The sequence below is a fragment of the Melanotaenia boesemani genome, chromosome 20 (assembly GCF_017639745.1).
Source record: "Melanotaenia boesemani isolate fMelBoe1 chromosome 20, fMelBoe1.pri, whole genome shotgun sequence".
Taxonomy (NCBI): Eukaryota; Metazoa; Chordata; class Actinopteri; order Atheriniformes; family Melanotaeniidae; genus Melanotaenia; species Melanotaenia boesemani.
The window spans coordinates 8,380,993-8,398,273 of NC_055701.1; the positions used below are offsets into that span (position 1 = coordinate 8,380,993).

The 17,281-nt window shown below is 38.8% G+C and overlaps 2 protein-coding genes and 1 non-coding gene across 4 annotated transcripts; 2 read left to right on the top strand and 1 right to left on the bottom strand.

The window, feature by feature from the left end:
- Positions 1-4,371: 4,371 nt before the first annotated feature.
- On the top strand, positions 4,372-7,143 carry marcksl1a (MARCKS-like 1a). Its single transcript, XM_041972211.1, has 2 exons — positions 4,372-4,679; positions 5,764-7,143. Exons 1-2 carry the CDS (start codon positions 4,593-4,595, stop codon positions 6,295-6,297), a joined length of 621 nt encoding a protein of 206 aa, XP_041828145.1. The 5' UTR covers positions 4,372-4,592; the 3' UTR covers positions 6,298-7,143.
- An 806-nt stretch (positions 7,144-7,949) lies between these two features.
- trnas-gcu lies at positions 7,950-8,031 on the top strand. Its single transcript has one exon. It is a non-coding gene; the product is annotated as a tRNA-Ser (tRNA).
- A 1,817-nt stretch (positions 8,032-9,848) lies between these two features.
- On the bottom strand, positions 9,849-17,146 carry gjb9a (gap junction protein beta 9a). Of its 2 annotated transcripts, none has more exons than XM_041972209.1 (4): positions 16,924-17,146; positions 11,973-12,158; positions 11,178-11,479; positions 9,849-11,093 (listed from the first exon to the last, which is right to left on the bottom strand). In XM_041972209.1, exons 2-4 carry the CDS (start codon positions 12,141-12,143, stop codon positions 10,751-10,753), a joined length of 816 nt encoding a protein of 271 aa, XP_041828143.1. In that variant the 5' UTR covers positions 12,144-12,158; positions 16,924-17,146; the 3' UTR covers positions 9,849-10,750. The 2 variants fall into 2 exon arrangements, with proteins under 2 accessions (XP_041828143.1, XP_041828142.1); XM_041972208.1 differs by having other exon boundaries at positions 11,973-12,176; positions 16,924-17,144.
- Between the last annotated feature and the right edge of the window lie 135 nt (positions 17,147-17,281).

Here is a 17,281-nt window from a genome sequence, read left to right on the forward strand (position 1 = left end):
TTTATACTCTCCCTGTGTGTCAGGATTAGCTGGTAAGATAATTGTACAAACAGGTGTCATTCCAAGCTTAACGCTTGTGTCTTGCAGTATTGAATGATTATTGACATGAGTAACATGGATTATTAAAACCTGCTGAATGCTCCCGTCTTAGGGTGGTCAGTTGTGTTTAAGTCTTCCTCAAACTTAAGTTTTACAGAAAAAGTTTTTTCAGTTAATCCTCAGATTTTTTATTATTATTTTTGTTTAATTCTTATGGTTGTGGTAATTGATGTATATTTTTATTTATCCATTTGATATTTGATGACAAAGTTAATGTAAACGTAGCTTTGTTAATTTAGTAAGATTTTATTTTTTCATTTTACTGTTCTATGGTGTGATTTTGTGATACTGGGGCTGATCTTGGACTAAAAAAAACATTAAATTATGCATCACTGTGGATATTTTTGGCCATTGAGTGAAATTTTTCCTCTAAATCTGGCTGTCATTTTGGCTGTTAGTGCATGTGGCACTTTTTGTGTGTGTGTGTGTGTGTGTGTGTGTGTGTGTGTGTGTGTGTGTGTGTGTGTGTGTGTGCGTGCGTGCGTGTGTGCGTGCGTGTGTGCGTGCGTGTGTGTGTGTGTGTGTGTGTGTAAGAAAATCTCTCTTCATACTTTTAGTATTCCATTTTTATTTTATCTAAAAGCAGTTTATCCAAAGGCCTGTCATGGGTCTGATTGTAGTGGTGAACATTAAAAATCACCATTTTTTCTCAAGAATTAATCATAAACATAACAGAATGCATAATTAATAGCTATTAGATTAAAAAAAATGAGGGGCACCACAAAGCATTTGTGCTTAGGGCATCAAAATTGCTAGGAACGGCCCTGTATGTCACTTTTTTGTCACTGGCACTTTTTTCATAGATTCATTTTTAGAAACAGTCTATCATCATTTTTATCCTTTAAACACACAAATATAAAAATAAAATCAGGCACATCTACAAATAAGCATGCAAAATGTTAAACTATAGGGAGCTATAGAAGAGCTGGGGAAGTTAGATTAGAAGTGACTGATCTATTTTTATGCATAAGCATGCCAGAATAGCTATACTGTTTATGGTAAGCGGTTTTCCTGTCTCACTGTAGCACCTCTCAAACAGGACGGCAAACAATCCAAAGGGGTTGGCCATTCTAGCTCATTAAGCTAAATTTATTTTAAAAGTTACCATATTTTACAGATAAAAGAGTTTTTAAGTTACAGAGAACACTTCAGTCAATATGTTGTGAAAGTCTGGAGAAATAAAGATGACCAGTTAGTGTGTGACATGTTACGTTAGTTTTAATGGCCTTGTTGCCATTGCCACCTCCCTTCTTGTGCACTCTTTCACTTCACTGAAAAGTCCATCTGAGTGATCCTTCTCAATGACAGAGGAAATGCTGATTCTTCCCGCTGGATTGGCTGAAAAAAGATATTGAAAGACTTCAACCATGCTGACAGCGTGCACATCCCAAACATACAACAGACTATTAGCAATGCTCCAAGTGCTTGTTTCTCCCCGCCCCATCACAGACGAAGCTTCTAATGGAGTATGAAATGACCGGACCAATACGAACTTTTTCTAGTTCTTGTCTTGAGAACAAGAACAAACTTCATGCTGCTCATGGAGTATGTAAGAAGCGTTACTTGGTAGGTTAAGTGGTTAAGTATAAGCCAGATGGCAATCGATGCATCAGCAACATAATAGCATGACATCTTAATGGTGACACTTTACTTGAATTACAACAAAAAAGAGCACAACACAGAAATAAAGAAGGAAAAATTGTGTCCTTTCTTTTTGGCATGTGGCTTTAAATAACAAAATAAAACCACAGTTTAAACGTATTTAAACATGTTGCGGGGCCTGCTTTGTTTTTACTGCACGCTAAGTAATGGTTGTTTCGATCAATCAATGGATCACCACGAGTCAAGCTCCAAACTTTAGGGTTAGATCTGACCCCTGATGGAAACAGGGCTTTTGTTTCCACTTGTTCTTTAAGTTATTTTGCTAATTAAGGCCAATTAAGGCTGAAAACACTGATATATGTATATGTATATGTATATGTATGTACAACTGTATATATGCCAGGCCTGTAAGTTGCAATATAATAATGACACAGAAATACACACATAACAAGACATGGACGATCAGCATAAAGTAGTGCGATGTAAACAAACATACAAGGGAGACAATGACAGAGAATTGAGCTAATTTGTATGGATTTTTAAACTATTTACAGATTTTACTGTAAAATATATTTATGCTCACTAGCCTCTGCAGCGTGAAAGCAGCAATGAAAGCCGCCACTGCTGTAGCTGTTGGTGCAGAGGTTCAGGAAAGATCTATATGGGTTTTGAAAGACGTAAATTAAACTATAACATTTTCTGACATTTTTACTTTCAAAAATTTCCAGGTACACCTACACTCGTCCTCATGTGCACATGTTCTATGAGTCTTTAGCTAGATTTAGTCCTTTCTATCAGAGTGCTGCCAGTTATTTTTTTTAAATTACTCCATAATTATTTGTATCCAGTCATTTTGAGTATAACTTTCCATCTTGTCTCTCAAATATAATCACTTCTGGCTCAAGGCTAAGAGACTAAGATAGCTATAGCTTCAGAAGTGCAGTTCACAAACCCAGGCTATGTTTCAATGGTTTTAATACCTTTAAAGGTCATAAACCAGATAAAAAGAGCAAGTATGATAACCCCAGAGGATCTGATTTGCAGCACAAGACTTTTGAATGTGCTGACATACCTCAAAAAAGTAATAAGTAATAAATGAACAAACACTTAAAAATCAACTGTTTGATAATTGATTGCCAACTAAAACTTCATGACTGAAACAGCCCTCCCTAGGCTGAGGTATCTGAACAGCAGGGGCTTAGATGCCTTGCTTTGATCAAACCAGGAGCACTCCTTTGAAATTGGACAACCTTAATGTATAGACCTCATCAGAGGCCAGGAGCCGACATGGGCGTACCACATCAGAAAGCTACAAAGAATTCCAAGCCATGGTTGAGCTATGCATACAGTAGATGGTGAGATTGGGGCTTTCATAACATGTTACATGCTTCTCTGTCTTGACTCAGTTTGGGAGAATGTATGGAGAGGTGGTGGCTGGGTGGGGGGTATAGATCTTAAACCCCTCAGGGTGTATTCCACTCTGGGAGGTTCAGCCCACTGAATGGCTGGAGATCATTCTCTGGGTGGCGTACGCATGCTTCACATACCACGGCCGCGACATGTTTGTGTGAGTGTGTGTTTGTGTGGTGGGAGATGTTGTATGTTCCATCAGATTGGTGGAACAAAATATATTAATGCTAGAAAAAGACTAATTTACAAAGAGAAGTTTTGTGAGGATGACAAGGAAGCAGATCCTTGTTGTTAAAGTGTTTTCATCTGTGGGGTAACGGAGAGCTTATGGACAGGGAGGGAAAGATTACTTGGTTAACGGTGTCATGATTATTTTAAATGACTTTAAAAGAAGAAGTTTGCATACACAAATGCACATATCTATGCTTTTTAGGCTGTAGATTGCTTCTCAGAATTCAGCTTGAAGCATATGACCCCTGACCTCGCTAGATCACAAGAGGGACCCATCAGCTTTGGGCCTTGAGAAAGGCAAAAAAAAGAAAAAGGCAGTGTCACTGTTGTGCTTGTGGGCCCCACTGGTCAGGCCAAAGGAAGCTCATTACTGTCTGACAGGCTGATTCACCATCTCCCTGTCTGTGCTGGTGACAAAGTGGCCCCAGTGCCATCACAAAGTCTCCCAGTGTTTGTTATGTAACCAGTTTACTCTCAGAAAGTCTGTCCAGTCACCCAGAATCCAGAGGAAACCATAAAAATTCCTCTACCGGAAAACAGAGCTCTTCAAGACTTTAAAAGAGTCTCTAAAGTTTACAAGTGATGATCTGAATTTCAGCCAGAACTCAGAGCAGGCTAAACTTGTGATCTTAGATAAACAACTGAGCTATTACTCATTTTAAAGGTTTAAATCTCTGTTTGTCAACTTGTAATATGATATCAAAAAAAGTGAAAAGTTAGAGGGGTTCCACTGGTTTCATAGTAATATTCAAGTGACTTTTAACCAGCTCCCCATCATTTTAACACACTATATGCAATGACATACAGTTAAAGGAGCATCTGTGTGAGGTGCTGTGTATGTTTATGAACAAACTTTAAAATATGTAAGTTAAACTGTGAAAAATCTTGCTGATATGACTGGCAGACAATTGCGTTGAGAAGGAGACCCATCCCCCCGCTGCAGATTGGACACAGGGTGGCTGCCCCGCCCAGAGGAGGAGACTCTGGACGATTTGAGGCTCAGTTGAAATACTCAGTCACTCCCTGATATCCTTTAATTTGAGCTCAGCTGCGGTGGGGTTCATACACAAAGAGAGGGGGGTCTTCTTGTGTCTAAACCTTGTAAGGGAGAAGGAGATCCATTCGGATTTTTTAACTCTTTGGGGCAAAACCTCACCATTCCAAGGCTGGATTTTTAAATCTCCAGAACTCAAGGTTTTTCTTTTTCGATTTTATTTTTGTTCAGAACACCCAAAGGAAAGAAAAAGACAATGGGAGCCAAGTTGACCAAGGATGGAGTAGCTGTTGAGGGGAAAGCTGCTGCCGCCGACCCTACTGCTGCCAAAGCCAACGGCCAGGTGAGTGAGGAGGGCCTGATGTGCCGAGCATCACCGGAGAGCCACATGGCACCCAACGCCCACTGGCAACATGGGTGCCATGGTGGGGCTCAGATCGGCTGCTCCCGTCTTGCCCATCTCCTAGAGCAGACGCAGACCTTTATTAGCAACAAGGGAAAACAAGTCAAATCGCATTTAATATTAGTCAGAAATTTAGGAGACATCCAGCAGAGCAATCGTCGAGCAGCCACGCGCGCCCCCGCTTAGCGCGCACCAGACCTTTGTTAATTCCGTCTGCGGGTCCCACAGAGACATTTAGCCTCAAATTGTCTGCACAGGCGACAGATTCGAGTCGAAATGTGAGTTTGGACCGTGTTTTCTGTCATGAGTTGGCGGTATTAGGGGCAGAGTGTGGCTTTTGCGTCGAACAAAGGATGTGGGGCGAACGGTGCAAAGGATGCAAATGCGCTCTGCTGGAGGCGCATTTTGCGGAGTTGCAAACAAAGCGGCGCCTGCTCAGGCCCCATTTCCTCAAACTTGTTGACATTAAAGCGGGTTTTCCACCTGTAGGTTGACTTATTTAATAAACCAAGTTTCCGGAAATCAATTGTGTGCGCTGTCTGATTCAATCCGAGAATTAAAAGTCGAACCACAGGGCAAATTAGACATGGTACCTCTTCGAGCGTGTTGACTAACTAACATGACCCACTTACAGGGCCCCTTTTACCTCGTTGTCAGGAGTGGGGTAACTTTGTAAAACGTGGTTTTAAGTCAGGTTTTGTGTGCGGGTGATGCGAGCTGGGTGCGCTCTGGCCAGACGGAGCTCACAGCACTAGATATGAGCTGCAGCTCTTGGATGAGAGCATAAACCAATGTTTCACGGGGATTCCTTTGTTCCCCAACTTGCTGGCTGTATTGTTTTGAAAAAGCACTACTGCCCCCCTGTGGGCGCTCAGGGTTTTGCAGACAGCTGTTGAATCCCCCCAATCGGACTATCAACAACCTCGCAAGTTATACCATGCCACATTGGTCATTTGGGGTAACCCTTTTCATTTTAATACATCACTAATGAGTGTTTCTCTTCCGCCCCCTTTTTGTAAAACAGGAAAATGGCCATGTCAAGACCAACGGTGATGTTTCAGCCAAGCCCGATGGGGAAGTAGCTGCTGCAGATGGAAATGGAGCTGCAGAACCAGCCAAGGAAGGCGAGGCCAGCACCGGAGATGCCATCGAGCCTGCTCCAGCCACCGAGGGCGAGGCCTCCAAGGCGGAGGGTGAGGCCACCAAGGATGGCAAGAAGAAGAAGAAGTTCTCCCTGAAGAACTCCTTTAAGTTCAAGGGCATTTCGCTGAAGAAGAGCAAGAAGGGCAGTGAGGAGGCCAAGGAGGAGGCCACCTCTCCCACAACTGAGGACAAGCCAGAGGAGAATGGCCACACGGCTAAGGAAACCAAAGAGGAGACGCCGGCCACAGAGGCCAAAGAGGGCGAGTCTGCTGCTGCTGATGCTGCCCCGGCACCCGAGGGAGAGACCAAGGCAGCAGAGGAGACCCCTGTGACAGAGGCTGCTTCTGTCGAGGCTGCCGCCCCTGCTGAGGACACGACACCTGCAGCCTCTGAGGGTGAAGCCAAGGCAGAGTGACTGCACCACGCAAGGGCACCTGAACTGATTTTCCAAGATTAAAATATATAAATATATATATGAGAGACTCGTGCCACGTTCTCAAAGTTATAAACAAAACAAAAGAAGACGACAAAGGATATATCACGTTTGCTGATTCAACCACCAGTTCACTGCCTTTTATTAGTTTATCGACAGACGGAATCTCACCGGGCCCTCTCATGATGAAAGCGTTGGCTTGTGTCGCCCCCTCCCCCTCATGGTACACACAGGGACTGGCGTGTGGCGAAGGTAATGGATTGGATGTGGAGCGAATCAGGAATACTGACTTATTTTCCAAATTCATGGAGAAGCATCCTTTTTAAACAGCGTGGCAGCCCTATAACATCTTTTATTTCTTTCTCATCTTTTTGGGATCTAAACATTGTCACCGTTGCGGAACGGTGTAGACCATCTCCTTCACTCGAAATGACTGTTATAAGGACACATAAATCTTTCAAATGATCTTATTAATTTTTAAATTCTACATTCCTATGTTTTACTCCCAAATTTCAAGTAATTTGTCATGTATAGAAAAGTGAAAATAAGGAGGGGAGGTGGGAAACGAGCTATGTCTTTGTTCGTGCATTTCGATTCTTTTTCTGGCTGAAACCACATCAAGCTTCTTGAGTATTGCAGTGTTCACATTTCAGAGTTTATGATGCAGGGATTGGGGTTGTGTACAAAATGTGAGCTTTTTATCTGCAAACTGTCTCTGTAAATATGTTTTGGCCAATATTTTTGGTTCTCTTTATTTTGCTATCGTTTGAAGATGTTAATGGTTTTATTGTAACTTTTAATAAGGGTAAATAAATGTTCGATCCCCTCCGTCTGTGTTCTGCCTTGTCATTCACACCAACACACACTAGACTGGTAGTTAATATCACAAGACACAGATGAAAACGATATTTAAAAACATATATTTGTATTATCAAATAAAAGATTAAAAAATTGAATTTGTATTAACTGATGACATGACCAGGGTGTACCCCTGCGACCCTTAGTGGACACAGCGGTGTAGATAGATGGAATTTATATTAAAGTAATAACATGAGCTAAAGTAAAGCTGATAACAATAACTGCCAGTTGTGCAGATACACACAAATGCATATCTAGTTGGCAACGAATTAAAGGTTTTTGCACATTCTCATATGAGTGAAATCATAAACTTTACTCATTGCATGTGCAGACACCTTATTTGACTGTTGCTTTACAATCCATATATTACTGTGTAGTGTGATAATGCTTGTGCACATGACAGAGTCCAATATTATATAGCTGTAAGCATTTGCAGCAGGTGTTCAAATTAGCCAAAGGAAACAGTCCAAAGTAATGTCATAATTATTAAATAGGAATGCCAGCACATTGTGTTTAGTCAGCAGATACCAGAGGGACGTAACAGCCTGCTGAGATGAATGTGTTGTTATTTGGCTCCCTCTTGCGGATAAAGCTATGTACTGCATGCGATTGCGTTCCGTCCCTGAGGCTTTAAATGAACGTTTACTAACACGTTTTATTGGGTTTATCGAGTAATTTTCACTTAGAGATCATCTTGAGGCCGTATTGAGAACATACAGAGAAGGACATGAAACGTGATTTCTACAATTTTCTCTACGTCACGGTATACGTCACCGGACGAGGTGGCCGAGTGGTTAAGGCGATGGACTGCTAATCCATTGTGCTCTGCACGCGTGGGTTCGAATCCCATCCTCGTCGGAAACTTTTCTCGGTAATTCATTTTTCTATGTACAATTAAAAACAAATAATATAAGCTATATAATTAAATAACACTATAATAACAAAGTAACAGTAAAAAAGTATTAGACATTGTGTTTTACAGTATGAGTTTTCACGTTGTCACATTATTCTGCAACGAGTTTTACTTGTTCTGGTACACTAAATACCAATGTTTAGGTTATTTATGTAGGACTACAACTTACAATACAACTATTAAAAAGAAAAATAAAGGAAAGAAATCCCCATTTTTTTAAAAGACATAGGGTTAAGTCAAGACTAATATCTAAAGATGCATAATAGTAGGACGGGTCATGTTTGTAATTATTTTGTAATTATCACCCTATGAATGGTGTATCATAATTATCACATATCATATTCTTTGTATTATTAATTATACAAAAAGCTGGTGTTAACTCATGACAAAGTGGGGATTTTAAACTCTCACAGTTTTTGTTTGATGTTGATGGACCGAGTAAAACCAGAGACATGACAGTTTGAATGTGACTGTACAACAATATTAATCTCAGTGTTAATGTGGGATGTGACGGGATTCTTAGGCTCTTTCAATGTTCTTGTCATAAAATACTTTGTTTAATGTTGGTGTTTGTAGATAAAATAAGACATTACAATGAAAGCTGCAGATATTACTAAACAAATTCAACCAACTTTTTAATTTACTTTCTGAGTAATGTTTTAGCAATGACTCACGGGGTGTGTTAATTCTTAGTTCAAAGTGTGCAATAAGGTAATTTTTTTTAACTAATTTTCTATTAAACAATGGACCAGCCTTGACTTGAAGTTTTTTTTAAAAATTCTGCCTCACTGTGTATTGAGTATTCTAGAAAGCTCTACTGAGCAAAAACACTGTGAAAGATACGACAGAGGCACCAGGGCACAATTAAACTAGTATGATGTGATTAAACAATCATGATTTAAAGAGTACAAAAAACAGCTTTAACATGTTTTACTACTTTTAATATTTAAATTGATATTTATTGATGTTATTTAAATACTGCTTTTGAAAAGCATCTGATTTGTTTTACAATTTATAATCAAAATATCAATAACTACTGTAATGTGAATTTTAAAGAAAATTGAATGTGCTAATTTTCAAGTCTTCTAGAACAGATTAATGCACTTTAATGGTTTAAAAATATAGATTTATATAAAAGGTGTCGGTCTGTGACTAAACCTCTGACCCAGAAAGAAAGGTCGTAATTTATATTGATTTTTAAAATGACTTTTTCAAGTTTAAAATCGTCTGATTGTCCCTCAGAATTTCATCTATTTGATAAAAGCTATTGGTGACATTAGCCATTAACGATTTGTCTGTGGATACGAGGCCAGTATCATCAAAAATCATTGATGGGTTCTCTGTACCTCAGATTGCTGAAGTACTTGTTCACTGTTGCCATTCTTATAAAATATTTAGACATTTTAGGATTAATAGAAATAGCTCCATCTATCTTTTTTGTCTGTTTCTTATTCGGGACAGAGATGTAGCGGAAATACTTGAGCCAAGATCCTTCCTCTTTTCAGCTGCCTACTCCATGTCTTCCAGGGGGACACAGTTGCATTCCCAGTCCAGCTGAGAAATATTATCTTTCCAGTGGCCCCTGGTCTGCATCAAAGCCTCTTCATAGTGGGATGTTAATGACACCTTCCTTGGAAAGCAACCAGCGGTGGCTCTACTATGAGCGCTAAATGACTCAAGTCCCTCAATCTATCGTTGAAGATGAGGCTTTATCCACCATGCTATGTGGGCAATATGACATGAAATAAAATACACAATGAAATGAAAACTACAAATTTTAATGCTTTTTCAAATCATTTTTTGGACAGTGTGTTTACATTATTTGAACCATGTCAATCTGACTAAAAAAATCAGACTATTAAAGTAAAAAATAAAAAAATAAAAAATTTATTGCACAAAATAAATCTACAGAACTTTAAAGCTGTCCACTGCTTGAAATTATTCCTTCTCTCGCCTCTCAGTACTTGTAAACTGTTTATATCTTTGCCCTTACTGGGATAACTGCCTTTTCATAAACGTTGACTTTTCAAAATGTGCAAAACATATATAAGCAAATATAAAAACAAAGAATAAATAAAAAGAAAGCACAATATATTGCAGACAGACCCAAAAAACATTGAGTAATTTTTAAGTTCTGATTATTTAGGCATCTCTAAACAGCCCTTGCAAAGCAATTTTTATCCAAACCTCACAGTTTTTAGCTGATCGGAAAAATACAGTTAATCTGCAGATTTAGAGAAACTATCACAACTTAATCAGTGTTGGGCAGCTGAAAACATAGTATTTGCATTGTTTAGTCTCCAGCTTCAGATTGATCGTGTAAGTGGAAATAATCCACAGAGAACTGAGAGTTAACAAGGCTTTTTGAAGTGCCAAAGATATACCAATAAAAAGACATTTACAACATAGCAGAGCATTTAATCAAACATTCAGGATCAGCAATGCTCCACAGATTCCACTCGTGTTTTAAAAGCCAGCAAAATGTGAATGTTTGTCTCTGTAGCTCTTAGAAATACGATATCCAACGCTACTAGTCCACATAAGCAGCTGATGTGGGATCACAAAATAACAGCACAGAAGAGCAACCATTTTATGAGTTTTAAAAGTAACTATCCTGTTTCTGCTGGCCACCAACCTTCACAAACCCATTGTGTCCAGTAGGTTCTACAACAGCGTAGTTGTACAGCCATTTTTAGTCTTCTCCCTCTTGTTTAAGCTCAGCTGGCTTTCTGCCAGGGTTGGATCAGTCCTCAAATACTGGGACCTGGGAGGTACAATAACGCCGAGCTCATGCTGTTCAGCAAATGCAAGCCTCTTATTTTCATATTGGGCTTTTATCCTTTTAACTATGCGTTTGCCGATGAGATAAGTCATCTCTAAGATGCACATGAAGATACAGATGCCGCTGGATACCACCATGAACAACATGAAGATCTTCTTTTCTGTTGGACGACTGATGAAGCAATCAACAGTGTTTGGGCATGGTTCCAGCGAACACTTGGATAACCTGATAGAAAAGAGCACAGGAGATTATTTCCACTACAAAGATGTTGTGTTTACATATAAGAGATAGTAATTTAAGAGCATTTACTTGGGCAAGTCATATCCGTGATAGATCCGATATAGAATGTAGAGAAACGATGTGTCAAATCCTGCTTTGAAGACCAAACTCAACAGATAAGTCCACCACAGGCCACCTCTCTTCTTGCCAGGGTTAGCATACAGATGAGAGCCGTTGTGCTGCTCCACATATTTCTTGTCCTTCCCCTCTCGGTATTTAACATGAGCCATGACCATTAAAGATGGGCAGGTGACAAAGATCAGCTGCAGTGCCCACAGGCGGATATGGGAGATGGGGAAGATGTGGTCATAGCAAACGTTGGTACAACCAGGCTGCAAACAAATTCAAAGTGGTTTTATAAGTTGCTGCTTTCTGAAATTGGTTTTACAGCAACAAAGGTAGTTAAAACACACAGTGAACAAAATTAAAATATTATTTTTTATTATTCTTGTTATTTAATTGCTATTAAGTGATGAATATAATAATGTACTAATGTACCATATGCTCTCAGAGACATGGGTAGAAGATGTTGACATGGCTTTAGCACCATGAGTAAGTAGTAAAAACTAATGATTTTCTGAATCTGAAGAAACTGTTAGAGAAATTAAATAAAATTAAATAAATCTCTCAAGAGTTCTTCATCTAGTTTGTTTATAGGCAAAAACGAACCAATTTGTTGTGAAGCTCATGTATTTTCAGCGGTCTCCTTTCTCATGTAAACTTGCATTCTTTCTAATGACCAGCAGGGGGCGACCGACTGTTAAAGAAAAAAAAAGGTCTGCTTGTATAGAAATCCATGGGAAACTGTGTTTACACAAATCCTACCTGTTTGGTATTACACACAAAGTCTTTGCTTTCATCTCCCCACACCCTCTGCGCTGCCACCACGAACACCAGAACACGAAACACAAACACCATGGAAAGCCAGATTCTCCCAAATGCAGTGGAGTATTTGTTGACTCCACTCAACAGACTCTCCAGTCCCGACCAGTTCATCCCTGCTTCTGTGATCTGGGAGACAGAAAAGTTCTTTTTTTTTTTTTTTTGTGGGAAAGAAAAAAATAGAGAATAAATAATGCTTAGAGATTATAATCAAAAACCTTTGCACTCTTTAAAGACTATGTCCACATTAAGACTTGCTAGGGGTCAGCCACACCTTGTCCAGTTTAGTCGGTGATGTGAATATCCCAGAAATAACTCACATTAAGAAACATGGTTAACTTAATGACTATTTTTTATGCTTTAAAATTATTATCCAAGTTTGTAAATATTATCAAGCCCCTCATTACTAAAACTGCTGTTATCATTATCTTTATCTGTGAGATAAGATTTTGTAAACTCATAAATAGGAGCTGGAGTCTTGTGATCCCCCTGCAAGGGAAAAACAAGTTTGATATTTTTATAACGATTAGAATTTAACTGAAATTTGATTTTATTGGCTGACTATAGTTTTAGCAGATACTATTTTGAGTAGGAATTTATGGTCTGTGCATACAAAAAAACAGCAAGTGTGAACATTATAGCATCTAAACAAACTGATGCATCACATCATCTTCACATTCTCTGTAGTCCAATGAGTCTGCCATTTTCCAGTGTTCAGATTAATTCAGTTCAGTTAGAATATTTTTTAAATTTCAAGGGCAACTTTCATCCATCATAACCAAAACAAACATAAATCAAGTAGACCAAAAGTCTGTCCAAAAACTGTACACTTTATTGCGTATAACCACCATCACGCACTGCAGCTGTGAGCTAACTGCTAATGTAAATGCTAACATGCTAATGCAAACACCACAGCCTGTTATTGGCATTCCTGCCTTTTAGGATTTAAGGAGTATGAATGGCGTACATAATCATGCTCCTCAGACAGACAATTAAGGTACTGATGTTTTGTTTCTGACATATTTAAGTTTTTTTTTTTTTTTTTTTTTTTTTTTGTGGATAATATGAAGTCATAATAAGCATATTGAGAATTGTGTAGGTGTAGGCTACAACCAAAAGAGTTATGAGTGTGTGCATATTTGTGTCAGATTATAAAACTGATGTTGTTGGAACAGATGCTAATTATTATGATTGCATGAACTCTACACTCAGATATGGTGTATACTGCATTTGTTTGCGTGACACCTATGAATATCTAGCCCATAACATAAAGCAACATCTACAACAAGTGTCCTCAGTTCATCAACATCTTACTACCCCATCACCTGGTAAGTCTTCTATATAGCAAACATTACATAGTGGGTAGTGACCAGTCTGAATACAGCTAATGTAAAATATGCTAGCTAAGCTAATCACCCCCACTTTTACACTGTATATGCTAAGTGAAGCTATCCAGCAGATTTGAAGTGACTAAATATTTATTATGGTGACAGGAAAAGTTCTCTCTTACTATATATACTCAGCATTTTTCACTTCTTAAAATAATTGGTTTTATGATGAACAATGACCACAGTGTTGTCTGTCTCAAAAGAACAATTCCACTTTCTGTAGAATATTTTCTTTATTGCTAAACAGATACAGACTCATTAAAGGGGAAATATGCACTCACTAATAATAAATTTGTGTAAGCTTGGAAAAAGCTAGAATAATGAAACTTTTATTACCTCTTTGCAGAAAATGTAAAATGGTTTTAATGAAACTTGTCAAAGTGGAAAAAGAAAATTGGTACACTTCAGCTAACTCCTGTGCATTTCCTACCATAGTGTCTACAATGAAGGGACTTTTTGTGTTTAGAAGAACCAAATATTGATATCCTAATAAATTAGCAGGCTAATCTATTGTGAAATTGGCTTTATTGTAATACTGTGCTAATGCAGTCTTTATTACAGCTAATGGGCTTGCCCTGTGTATGACGTGCTATACAAACAAAGTAGCCTTGTGTTTATTAAAGCTAGCTGTCATGCATGCACATAATATGCTGTAATAATCACCACAAGCAGAACTTCTTGCCTCAAATGTTGGCGCCTTTAAACAACCACACCAGACAATATTCGAAGAAAACAGGGAGCTTTATTAATTATTCAAAAGTCCACTATAACTACAGGAGGCAGCTGACCTCCCCTCCTGACACAGAAACAGCTAACCACGTGTGTTGCTCTTTTCATAGCCAGCTGCCTTAAAACAACTACAAAAGAAACCCTCCCTCCCAAGAGCTGCCACACAGTTTTAACAGGAAGCTGCTCACACACTGTGCCTTCTTCTTCTTCTTCTCTCAGCTTTATCACCTGATGATTTCGTCCTCTGTTAACTGCACACACATGTGCACAGACTCTCTCTCTCTCTCTCTCTCTCTCTCTCTCTCTCTCTCTCTCTCTCTCTCTCTCTTTCTCTGCCACAGCTAAGTTCCACCCAGTCACATTACAATACTGTACTTAATAATATGAATGCATTATATAACTCCTGTATACTGCACGCTTGCATGCAGTCTTTTTGAGACTGTGCTCCATCATGGAAGCTACGAAGCACACTGCTGCTGTGGGCCTCTCTGCTAAGTGAGTACAGTGGAAAGTGAGGTTCATGAATGAACCTCCATGTAGTCCAGAGTAAACTTCAGTCATAAACCTCCTGCCACATGCATGATTGCTGAGGTTTTGTTACCAAGACACGGCTTTGTGTATGGAGTGCTGCAGAGCAGTTTATGGCTTTCTGTGCATAGTTTCCATTGGTATGTAGAGAAACGTTTTAATCTTCTTTTTCCTCTTGCGTTGTGCTTTGATTTTCTCTTCAGTTAGCATAAAACCCAAGAACATACGAGTGGATTTTCTACTTTCTCCTGCAGTCTAATAGAAAACTTAAAACTTTTAGCTAGTTAGATTTCTTAGTAGATTTCTTAGCTGACATGTATCTTCATGGGCTCCATAAACTGATGGAATGTATGTTGTATTGGGGTGTCAGAGCAAAAAGGAGGAACTCTATATGTACAATAACAGAAGTCAAAGTTTTGATGGTTTGTTTATCGCCTCATAATCTTAAAAAGTGAGATCCGTGTGGGTTCTGGAATTTCTCCTCAGGCCTGTAATGTTTCTGGCACAGGTTAAATTATCTGTGTTTAGAAAAGAGTAAAATATTTGGATTTCTGAAAACAACAGCAGCTCAGCACAGAGTATCTTTCTGTGTTAACACTTTAAATTCTGGATGAACTCTCACCACTCAGTTGTTCACTTTCAATATAACTTTGCTTATCGCTCATTACACTTCTGACCTGGATGATGGTGTCTGACCCACATCCTAGGTCAAATATTGTAAGGCATCGCTAAATTTTATCATTAAAAGTCTTAACTTCTCAGAATAAGCCTTTTAAGAGTATAAAAATGACTGCAGAATACCCCAATCTGGCATATTAAAACAACTAACAGGTCAAATAAACAATCTTTATTATCTCATCAAACATTGATCCTGTTAAAGGGGTAGCTGTATCTGAAAGCAAGTAAAAAGTAACTTGTGTAGTTTGTAAAAAAAATAGATGCAGATGATGTAAATTACTTTGGTTTTGTTTAGACTGACATATATCAGGCTGCAAGCAAATCAGATTCACCCCTTCCGTCAGATCTGTTTGACTGTTTGCATCTACATTTGCAAACGAGAGGACACATTTGTATGAAGACATTAACTAGTCAGGGCTTGTTGTGGTGGACGCTGAATGGGATGATGCTACGAAACGATGAGAGAAGAATACATTTTTAAACAGAAACCAGGCGCTGGGCAGTCAAATCATGTCCAAAACATCAGGTAAACCTGATGCAATGCACTCTGACCAAAAATGGTTGCAAATATTGTGCGTCCATTGTTCTTCAAAGTGTTCTACTAATGTCAGCATGATTTCTGCAGAGCCCTTGAGCCTCTGGGTTTAAATTGCGTAGTAGACTAATTGGATTGAAAAAGCGACCAGGACGGTATTTAAAACTAGTTTTTTTTAAACCCAGATTATGACACAGGTTAAGTCATCTGCAAAATGTTAGGTCTTCAGAGATATTTCTTGATGGTTAGCACCAATGAGGGCCATTTACCCAGGGCAGAGATTGCAGCAGGAGGCAATATATGAAGATGATAATTCAGTGGAGACATTGATATTTGGTCCTAACATTCAGGATGCTGCTATAACACATATCAGCTACAGAATCACTGCTACAGGTCATGTACACACCTTGTTCAGAAATGGTTTGAAGATAAAGAGTTGAAAAATCTGGCTTGGCCACTAGTCTGTATCCAGTCACAGATAGGTGGGATTTACTGTACAATCAAGCAACAATTCAAATGACTTAAAGGATCTGCTGCTGTTGTCTTGGTGCTCTATAGTATAGGACATCTTCAGGATGTCTTGTTAAGTGTAAGAGAGAGCTACATATTGTTAGGTGACTGGCAAATATTTGAGGAAAGTATGATTTGATGCTTGAAAAGTAGCGATGTAGAAAGTGTTCGTTTTGAAAGTATGCTGCATTTCACCCGCACCCCTTTCTTTGTGATGAATCTCTAGCTAAAAATTCTTCTTCACTAGATGATTGCTAAGTGTCTTTTTTTTACTTGATATATTTGTGCCTTACTCATAGCAAAAGGAAATGTCTCTTCTGTTTAATTTTCTTATGGGATCTGTGTCGTTTCCTCATCTATTTCCCTTTCTTGTGTTACTGTCTTTACTGGTATGAAATAAAAAGGTTCTGTAGCTCAGCCTAAGGAAAAAATGTAACAGTTCTGGCCACAGGATCTTTGTTTACCGTTCAAGCTTAACTTTGAGAAACAGCTAAATTCATGAAAGCTAAACAAAAAAGAATCTTACCTGGTGCTGAAAAGCCACTCAAATACCCAGTATGTCGACACCAGCAAGAGAAGATTAATAAGAGAGCAGTGAAGTAAGATGAAGTCAAGAGAAAAACTCTCTTGCTCCTTTTTCTTCTCAGTTGTTATTTGTCATCCTTTCCTCAGAAATTCTGCCAAACCAGTTTCAGCAGCTGCTGTATCATTGGACAAACATACATGGACACAAAGACGTTGCATGTCCTGTCTTATTAGTTTGTGGGAAGCATGAAGAGTAACATGTAACCTGACACCTCATGAATATGTTAAAAAAAAAAAAAAAAAAAGGAAGAGATCCATCCCTGTTAAATGAATTCCTCTGTGTGTATTTCTGTTTGTGT